This window comes from Python bivittatus, unplaced genomic scaffold (assembly GCF_059951505.1).
Source record: "Python bivittatus isolate LINGU-HERP-01145 unplaced genomic scaffold, Pbiv_v1 ctg000030_np1212, whole genome shotgun sequence".
NCBI classification, from domain to species: domain Eukaryota; kingdom Metazoa; phylum Chordata; class Lepidosauria; order Squamata; family Pythonidae; genus Python; species Python bivittatus.
This window is the reverse complement of record NW_028277031.1, coordinates 1,770,253-1,780,680: the sequence shown is the minus strand read 5'-3', so window position 1 is coordinate 1,780,680 and position 10,428 is coordinate 1,770,253. Positions and strand designations below refer to the sequence as shown.

At 50.1% G+C, this 10,428-nt stretch overlaps 1 protein-coding gene across 1 annotated transcript in view; it reads left to right on the top strand.

Moving 5' to 3' along the window:
- The first annotated feature begins 868 nt into the window (after nt 1-868).
- Nucleotides 869-10,428, top strand: part of GRID2IP (Grid2 interacting protein) — a 44,892-nt gene continuing 35,332 nt past the window's right edge. The window contains 1 exon segment of the mRNA XM_088152239.1: nt 869-1,032. Within this exon segment, the coding sequence (XP_088008365.1) occupies nt 1,019-1,032 (14 nt within the window). The 5' untranslated portion in view covers nt 869-1,018.

Below are 10,428 nucleotides of genomic sequence, written 5' to 3'. Positions count from 1 at the left end.
AAGTTATGATTTATTTATTTTTTTAAAAACCCAAAACAACATTTTTTCAGTTTCAAGCTTTTAAACCAACCTTGGCATCATACCCCATCCTCCCCTCCTTCTACAGATCAAGACTTGAGCATGGTTTGCAGAGAAATGTAGCATTGGCCCTTTGGGGGCTGAGGGTCTGCATCTGTCTGCCCGTCCTTTCAATAGCTTCGGAGGCTGCTTTTCAACCTGGCTGTCAAGCCTGCTTTCTGTGCCGAAGAACTGGGACACTTCCCTGCTGCTTCTGCTAGGTGGGAGGGAGGGAGGGAGGGAGGGAGGGAGTCAGTCTCAGTCTCAGAGTGTGCATGCATAGGAGGGTGAGTGTTTAATCAGGTTCTGTCTCCCTTGGCGCACAGCCTTGGCGGCTGGTGCATTTTCTGTACCCAGCAATGCAGCACAGAAATCCCTCGGAGAGCCGAGGAGCTTCTGCAGACGCCTGACTGGATGGTTACTCACTGCTGCTTTTTGGGGGTGGGTGGGGGTAGGACCCTGTTGTCCTTCTGGGCAGGCTGTTGCACGGTGGCCTCCAAGTCCCCTTCTCCTCTGGAATGAGAGGATGAATATTTTTCTTGCAACACATTTCTTGGTCGCCGTGCTTGGGACTCCCTGGATGTGGCACATAGAAAATCCCCTTTGCTGGATAAACATACTCCCCCCCCCCCGCTCCCAGGGCTAGGCTAGTTTACCCTCTGCTTTAGTCATTATCTTATCGTTTGCTTGTTTACCATTCCTCCCCTCCTTTTTCCTTGGGGGAGCTCCAATGGATTTCGACCCACTTAGCCAGAATTAAGCTTTCTGGTTTCAATTTGCTGACATTTTCTTCATCCCTTTGGCTGTGGAGAGAGAGCACTTGTGCCTTTGGCCCTTTCGCTGGCCGCATCCCGTCCCTCTCCCCAGCCCCCTCTGTGCCATACGCTTTGCAGACCTTGGGAAAGTACCCAATTTGAGCCTCCCATTCAAGGATGTGGGGACACGGCAACGAGAAGGAAAGATGAGCTGCCTTGGGTAAGTGACAAAGCGGTCCTTTCTTGAGGTGGTGAGGAGAAGGGTCCCTGTGAAACCGAGTTGGGGTTCTTGCCTGGGCAGCAGAATTTCACTGCTTCTTAGCCTCCTCTGGAGCCTGAAGCAGCCTTTGTGGAGGGGAACCAAGGACTGGTTAAACAGAGGAGGTTAAACAGTGGAAAGAAATGTGGGTTTCAGGCTTCCTTTCTGCTGCAGTTTGATCAAGGAGGGGGAGAGTCCTTTGGTCCGAAGCCTGCCTCCGTGGGCGAGGGCTCAGCGCCTCCTCTTTGGAAGGCACCTGCTTGGAGACCGAGGGGTTCACGTCACACTGCCCAGGTCACCCAGGTTGTGGTGCAAGGTGGGTCAGCTTGGACCATCTATTAGTGCGGGTGGTAGAGATTGCTGAGGTCCACTCTTTGGAATTTGGGGTATTCTGAAGTTGGGGGGGAAAGGAAAGGACAGGGCTCCCATTTCTTTCTTTCTAAAGACAGGTCTGGAAAAAGAATGTTAGCGTTTCCACTGATTTGCCATTTTCAGAGTGTATATCTACGCTGGCAGCCTACACTCACCCCTGTCACCCCAAACTTTTTTTTTGTAAGGGCCTGAGAAAGCATGGAAAAAAGAAACAAGTGAACTTGAATGTATTGGTGTAGGAATATGCAGGTTTTTAATTTTCACAGAATTCCTCTGCTTATAGGATGGAAAAAGGGGTTGCTAGAGACCCTTTGCTACATACGAGCAACTGGAAAACTTTTGCACATTTAGGATATCTTTTGCAAACAGAGTGTCTTAAATAATACAGAAGGTCCAGCTCTGTCATTGTCCATGTCAACAATGCAAATCTTTTCCAGTCTTTTGTAACAGTGTCTTGTCCATGTCCTTGAAATAACGTTTCACTGCTTTTTGTTGTAGGTTTCTGTGAAATGCAAAACTCTGCATAATCCCTCACCAGTTTTAAGTAGTCCAATATAAAAATATTAATCTTACCAGGTTTGCATTTGTATTAGCCGTCCAGAGTCATTGAGAGTCAGGCAGCATAAAAGTTTTAATAATAATAATAATAATAACAACAACAACAACAACAACAACAGCCTCTCTTCTGACTGAATTCTCTGATAGCTTTACTGCATCTCTCGTTTTAAAGCCAAATTGTACAGCTTGCAATGCAAGTGTTATAGAGAACCTTAGTGGTGGATTCCTGCACTGGGCAGAGAAATCGGACTAGATTATCTTCATAGTCCCTTCCAATGCTTACATTTTATGATTCTTTGATTTATGAATTATGGCTGTGAGGAAACCCTTATTTACTTATTTATTTATTTAATTGATTTACTAAAGCATGTATGCAGTGAAATTCTCAATGGCTCTCGGGTCTCGATGGGTTTTACATCAAGCAACCGCATTAAAAACAGAATTCTAGCAATCCAGCAACAGGCTCCGCCTTGCCCCCAAAGGCTTTCTTGATGAGCTGTGACTTCAAAACTCTTTGGAAGTCCTGCAGGGAGGGGATGATCCAGGAATGGGGGCCAAACAGTTCCACAGAAGGGGGGCATTGCTGAGTGCAGTGATCGTGTTCTTCCATGCTCATAAGACATCTAGGTTCAGTCGTGGCACCCCCAGTTTAGAAAGGATCTAAATTGCTCTGGGGAAGGGCAGCCTGAGATTCCAAGGAGCTGAGAAAGCATGGTTATGGATAAAGTGGTTTTGCACATTTGTAGAACCTGAGAATGACACTGGAGAGATGGTTGTGCGGGTCTGGCTCATCTTCATGGGTTGCTGGTATTTCAAGGAGGAAGTGCTTGTGACCCATGAGGAGCAGGCCAACCATCTCTGGCCTTAAATCCTGTTCCTCTCATTATTAACCTGTGAATTGGGGGGGGGGGTGGCATTTCCTTGCCCATCATTGCTTTAGGATGGCTTGTCCGTGGACCCTCCTGGACCTAGAAAGTCTTCAGATTACCATCTCTCTGATTCTTAGAAATGTTTCATTGCCCCAGGTGATATCAAGCTGGAGCCTTCCAGATATATTGGACTGCAACTTCCATCATCCATAGCCAGTAAGATTGGAATGGGGATTATAGCCCTTTAAAAGATCTTCTCAGCAGAACAGGGTTAGACTACAACAGTATCACAGTTGATGGCCCCAGTTCCCTTGATCTGGCACCCATACTAGTCATCCCTCACAGTGTCTGGAAAAAAAATGCTGGTGGAGTTGATGAACTGCTTTTAAATCAGGACCAGGAGAAACTTAGCAACATCATCATTTCAACATCATCATTTCTGCATCAATTCTGTTTTTTTTTAAATCATGCTAGCCGCAATTAATCTTTTCTTACCATCTTTCCTAGTGAGCTACATTTTGAAACTCCCTTTTCCTAAAGGCTGTTCCTGGAGTTTTATTTTCCTCTCCATGAAGATTTCCCTCAAAACAGTGTCATAACATTTTCTCCACAGTGATGTTAAGTGTGGTTAGTTAGACTCCCTTCCTGATGTCAGCCCAGCCTTTCCCTTTCCAGGGAGGAGGGCAAAGGAGGGCATAAGGTTTCAAACAGATTGCCTTCAGCTGCTCTGAAATAGTGAATTGCCTTCTGGGGAGCTCCCTGCTCTAGAAGGAACAGCCCTGTGTTTATTTTTACAGTACAGTATTAGAAATGCAAGCAGTCCTCCCCTCTCTCTGCTCCCTGTCGCTAATCTAGCTTGGATGCTTGATGTCAACAGAAATTCCTACTGTGACTCTGGCAGTAATAAAAGGTCCATCCATCTGTGTGGGGTATGGATAAATCCCCCCCTCAAATCCCTTGCTGCTGACCAAGAGAGCTCTGGGCCCAAGACCTCCCTGGGGGTTGGAGCCCAAAGAGGCCCCCATCCCATTCCTCCACTACCTAGCTTTGGAGGGCTGCCCAGCCCTATGCTGGTTGCTCTTCCAGAAATTGGTTAAGAGGGATGGTGCGATTGGGGCAGACGCAGTGCCAGCAAGGATGGTGATTTATTGCTGTGTGGTTTGGTACTATTAATTGAACTGTATTTTAACTTTGTTATTTGAATGAGGAATGCAACCTGATCCGAGGTGTTTTTTATTAGAGCGGTGCATAAGCCTAAGTAAGTAAATAAAGTGATCATTTTGCTATTTGAAGAGTTTCCTTCTGAGAGAAGGATAAAGTTCACTTTCTTAAATGGTTGGTATTTTAATTATATCTGGCAGGGCAGGGAAACCGAGGAACCTACTGGCTGGCAGAAACGGCTTTAAGGGAAAAGATTATTTAGCTAGTTATTTATTTGAGGAGAAAGATTGCCTCTGTACTTTTGTGTGTGTGTGTGCCTTTAAGTCAGTTTTGACTCTTAGCGACTACGTGGACCAGTCCCTGCAGATTTCTTGGCAACATTTTTCGGAAGTGGTTTGCCATTGCGTGCTTCCTCGGGCTAAGAATGAGTGACTGGCCCAAAGTCACCCAGCCGACTTTGTGCCTAGGCAGGATGAAAGCTCAGCTTTCCTCATTCCCATCCTGTGCCTTGACCACGATCAACCTGGTTCTCACCTCAGGCTGGTAGCTTAAGATGGCCTGAAACCCAACAGAAGTCTAGAGAGTCCTGGGACTGTCTGCTAATGAAGATGTGTGTCTGAGCACATACGTGTGCACGTGCACAAACCCCACAGACAGCTTCCAGGGTTCTTAATAATGACATTTATGCTCAAATCCCTAGTCTCATTAGATAGGGCTGCTGGGTTGTTAGCTTGGCCCACCTAGGAGACGGTGCTGGGGACCCTCAGTTCAGGCTTGCAGAAGCAGAGACTGGAGTCCTTCCCTGCAGATAATGTATTAAACGTGCAGGGTGTTGTGTTGAAACTGGGTTTTCCTGTTCTGAAATATCTCTGCATTGAGGAAGGCAGCCATTGGTGGGAAAGAGGGAGAGAGGCTTGGGAGGATGTAGAGAGGCGGGGAGGTTCAGAGTGTGGCACTGCTCTTTGCCAGGGGGTGCGGTGCGCAGATGAGAATCTAGGGCTCAGGTGCGTGACCTGCTTACCCCAATTAAGTGGCTCGGTCCTGCCTGTCCTTTCAGCCCTGGCAGCGCACGGCTGTGCTAACCCACTCTGGACTTGCTCTTTTGGGGAATATGAAGTCCTTCCCTGTTTCTTCCAGCCTGAGGTGTGTCCACAGTGTGTGGCCAAAAAGGTCAAGAGGGTGGCCATGACGATGTGATCAAAGTTCTGCCAGGGGTTACGTGCAACGCACCAGGCACCCCCCCCCCCACACACACACTCTTTTCAGGCTTGACAACTGCTGTGGGTCTGAACTTCCAAAAGGGAGGCTCCCCGGGCAAATGTCCCCTTCCCTTCTCATCCGTGCAATAACTGAGTCAAAGAGGTGGCTATTTATAGGCCACCGCAAGAGTGCCAGCTCTTCCGGGTTTTCTCCCTTCGCAAAGTGATGGGTGCTGCAGCTTCTGAAGCAGGAGCAATAGGTGGGACAGGCTGCAATGCCAGGGCTGGGGGGCTTAGGAGAAGTGGGGCGCCCATCGATCCCCCTCAGCTGCTTTGAGACAGACAGCACACCAGAGAGAGTGAGAGCGAAAGAGTGGGCAAGAATGAGCAAGTGAACAGACAAGTGTGTGGAAGTGACCGAGAGGGAGAGAAAACAACAGAAAGTCGACAAGTGAGAAAGACCACGAGAGGCAGAGCAAGAAAGAGACATAATTCGTGATCCACTTGGGGGGGGGGGGGGCTTTCTGGTGAAGCCAGAGAGGCAGAGAGGCCCTCCTCCTGCAGATCCAGTTGTGACAGATGGCCAAACCTGGGTCACGCTGTCTGTCCGAACTCACCCCCTTCCCCAGCCCCTGCGCCACCCCCAGCTCCAGCCCATGTCAGGGAGAGCCGTCGGGGGGTGCTTTCCCTGCCGCCCTCAAATCCACCAATGGCCTTCCTTAATTTGTCCCACATTACGGCGGTCAGGGCCCTGTCACCGAGGCAGGACGGGCAGAGCGCTGTGGCTGCTGTGCTTGCATGCCGCTTCCTGGCCAGGGAGAGAACCCGAAGGCGGCTGCTTGGGTGGTAGGTGATCCTGCGAAGGGCTTGGGCGGGGTTTGGGGATTTTTGCCCTTTCACCAGCTGGGGAGGGCAGCTTCATTCAGACTTGCCCTGACACCGCTGGGGGTTAAAGCTGACCCTTGGTAGCCACTGCAGTGAGTGGGTGAGTGGATCCCCACAGCACCCTGGTCCTGCTAAGCATATTAACGCAGGTGATTTGTGCCTCTTGAAGCAGCTTGGCCTCGTTTGCCCCCCCCCCCGATCTGAAGAGGGTCTCTCTCTAGTCTAGATGCCGTGGGATGGAGAAGTCTTAGAAGAGCCAGGAGCCAGTGCGATGGACGGGGCAATGGGGCTGGTGGGGCAGCTTCTGTCGTGGGGTTAATGTCTCGCTGAGTGACAGGGGCCTGGTGATGCTTCAGCTTGGGAGACTTGGAATAGGCAGAGTCCCCCCCCACCCCGCCCTACCCAGTGCCTCCCTGGGACTGCTTGATTTCCCTGCGAGCCGCATTGGACACCGTAAAGGGGGCCGGTGGGGAAGCCGGGTGGGGCAGTCGGCTGCAAGGACTGCCAGCTCTGCGAGAGCCCTGAGCTGGGCATCTGGCCCTGCCTTCCCAGTGCCTTCCCAAAGTTACCCTCTGGCCACAAACGGAGCAAATGGCTCGGGGTCCTGCTAAGGACCCTTTGTGGGCTGGTCCTTCCCTGTCCCTTCAGCGAGAAGTTTTTGTGTGCCTCTCTCTCGGCTCTTCCTGCACAGAATCGCCCTTTGGAAGGACAAACGCCACGTGGCCCCCATGTAGAAAACTACTGAGGTCAGGAAGGGGGAATATTCTTTGCAGGGGTGCCCATATATGTGATGCACATAAAGAATAGGCAGAGATTTGATGGCGCCTCCTGGTGGCCATCTTGACTTTTTTGACCATACCTTGCAAGCCACCACCACCCCAGCTTCTCTGGTTCCCAAGAGGTGCCCTGCAGCCCCTCCCTCTCCCCCTTCCAGGCAGTTGTGTTACTGAGGGCAGCTGGGGCTGAGCTGCTGCCTGTTCATAGGGGAGGATGGGTTACCCTGACGGGCAGGGGGTTGAGGCCAGCCCCTCCTTCCCCCCAGCTCGGCCTGGCCTTCTCCCCAGACAACAAGGAGTGATAGCAGTCGAAGCAGATGGCAGCAGGCTGCGTGCACGGATGGGATTAAGCCAGGGAGGAGATTGCAACTCCCTGCACACTCTGGGACTGGAGATTTATTTATTTAGAGGTCTTGCATGGCTGCCTATCTCATATAATGATTCTCGGAGGCTCACAAAAACCCATAGAAACATGGCTAAATCCAAGGTGCCCTTCCCCCCAGGCGCCAGGCCACACAGCCTCCAGCTCAACCCCTTCCTAGCCAATGCTTGGGCTTCACGGCCCTCCAGAAGGCTAAAAGAGTCGGGGTCCCTCGGATCTCAGTTGGGAGGCTGTTCCAAAGGGCTGGGTCGGCCACCAAGAAGACACGCCTCCGAGGCCCCATCAGGTGGCAACATTTAAGGGAGGGGACCTGGACCTAGAGATGATTGTGATACCTTTTTTTTCCTTTTTGGAGATGATTGAGATACCTGCTTGCCCCCCAGGAACATAATACTATCATCTGTTGTCAGCCAGAGAGGTATGATGGAGCCCCAGCAAGACCAAAACCACCAATAGTCTCCTTTGTCTGGTGCAGGGTTACCCCCAAGCGGAACGAAACTTACCCCTTTTGATGGCATCATTACTGTCGGGGACTGGAAGGCCACTTGAGGGTCACAGCTGCGCAGGTCCTACTGGGTCAGTAGAGGAAGAGAGCTAAACAGAGCAGGTAGCAAAGTCCTGGATCCCCAGGAAATGGGGTTGAGAGAGACGCCTTTCACCATTGCCCTCTCTGGAGAGCTGCCCAAAGAAGCTGGAGGGAGGCAGGAGGGGTGCCCCAGGCCCTTGAAGACACACCTTCCCTTGGTACTCCAGAAACTCTGCCCCCACTTTTTAAGTATGTATTTCAGTTAAAAAAATTTTTTTGGTGCCTTCGAGTCAGTGGACTCCTGGTGACTGCCTGGACAAGTCCCTGCAGTTTTCTTGGCAAGGTTTTTTGGAAGTGGTTTGCCCTGGCCTCCTCCTTCCTAGGGCTGAGAGGGAGTGGCTGGCCCAAGGTCACCCAGCTGGTTTCGTGCCTAAGGCAGGACTAAAACTCGCAGTCTTCCGGTCTCTAGCCTGGTGCCTTGACCACGACACCAAACTGGCTCTCTGACTTTAAAAGTTAGATGGCAAGTAAGCAAAGCACCTGTCTCCAGCATCCAGCGGTTCCTATAAATCTCACAGTTGGGTCTTAGAAATTAAATGGTGTGGGAGGCTGCAGTCCAAAGCTTTGTTTAAAGTGTGCCTACATTCACCCTGCCCAAAAGGCAGGGGCAAGCTGGGGTTGGGAGCCAAGAGCAGGTGGCCGCCACATGCAACTGAGCTTGGCTGATCTCCAACAGCTGAACCGAGTCAGGCCTGTTTCATACTTGGAGGAGAGGTCACCAGACAATCCCAGGGCTTTTGGCTGGACTAGGGAGTCAAAAAAATTTTCTGGAGGAGGGCAGTGGCCAACCATTTCCATGTTGCTGCACGAAAACTACACAGAGTTTAGGAGCCAAGCTTAGTTTTAAGGAGGCTTTGCCTTTCGTAAAGGAATTTGGAGCTGAAAGTATGAAAGAGCTGTTAAGGAGGGACTTGGACAAGAAAGTGCACAATCCAGAGATGAAAGGAAGTACGAGGAAGAAACACAAAGCAACCCTCCTTGATGTTGTTTTGCTTAAGAGAGAAGCTCAGATGGGCTTTCAAGTTTCTGTTACAATACCCTACATCAATGAAGTAGCATGCCCGGGATCTCTGTCGTGCCTGTTTCCTGACCTGTCCTACCTTGAAGTGCTAACTTCTTTTACACTGAAGGGGGTAGGAGAGCAACCTCCCCAGTGTGCCTTCTGGTAAACCACTTCTGTGCAGTGCCCCCCATGGTGGCAGTCATTGGACACAAAGCTTGCTGAGGGAGATTCTTACGAGCCGGAGTTCCTCAGCAAAGGAGAGCTACGACTGCAACCAGTCAGGCTCCTGCTCGTGCTGGTGGGGAGCTCTCAGCACTTTTGCCCAGGACTTCTCCCTTCTGCCCCATTCCAGAAAAAATAGCCAGATGTTTTGGATGTTCTTGCCCTAAGCTTGGAAATCAGGTACCTCTCCTGAAACTCCCGAGGTCCTTGTGTAATCAGTCTTGCATGTGGGGAAAGGAGGTTTATGGCAAAGAAAATCAGTGTAGTCAGCCTAGCAAAACTACTTATTTATTTAAGGATTAAGTATTATTTTATTTACTTATTTATTTATTTATTTATGGATTCCACTTATTTATTTATTTGAATAAGTTCTTGAGTTTCAATACATCTTCACTGGCTGGAGAGATTATCTGAGTCTCCTACTTGGATGTTGTTAGACGGGCCCTCCTTTCCTCCCTTCCTCATCCTTCTAGAACTTTATCCTCTTTTCTGTACAAAGTGGAGGCCAGTTTAGACAACCTTAACTGAGAAAGAGTGGAGGGCAGCCAGGGTTTAACAGAATTTGACCTCATTGGCTGCTGGGCCTCCCTCCTCCTTTGAGAGAAAGGCGGGGATGGCTGTTAGGGCCCTCCCCCGCTCCCCGGATTAATTCTTCCTGGATCCTTTGAGGGAAGTCAGCCCCAAAGCCCAAAGGGGGCAGGACAATTTATTCTGTTCCAGAAGAGGGTAGTCTCGATAGCAGGGGTGCCTGCAGGGTACGGTCAAAGTCGAGAAGGCAGTCCCAATGGTGCAGGTGAAGCCCATAGCCAATCTTGTTCATAGAATTAATTTGGACATGGGTAAGAAACCTGTATTGATAGCTGTTCTGATTCTCCTTGTATTCCAAGAGGAAGGAAGGCATAAGGGTTATTCCTCAGGACTTGGGTAAGTTTAATTAGCTGAACCTGGATAGGGAAGGGGTGTTTGGGGAATCCTGTTCACTCCAGAGAGGAGAACCAAGGGAGCTTGGCTAGTTGGAGGCTGGCTGACTGCTGAACCAACAACCTTGCTGCAAACCAGGTGGGGCGCTACCAGAAGGAATTTTTACCAAGGAACCAAAGAAGCCAGAAGAACATTAGACTCTGGTGTTTAAGGAGTCCACATAATGTCAGAATGGTGCAGTGAACAGCTCTACGATGGGCCAGGATGAGGATACCCTTTAAAATTGTGCTGCGCTGAGTGGGACGTGGGGATGAGCCTAAGCTGACAGAGTGAAAGTAGCAGGAACGCTAGAAGAACATTACCATGCAACGCCGGAGTTCTTTATTATAAAGGAAACCAACACAGAGCATAGTCAGGCACGTA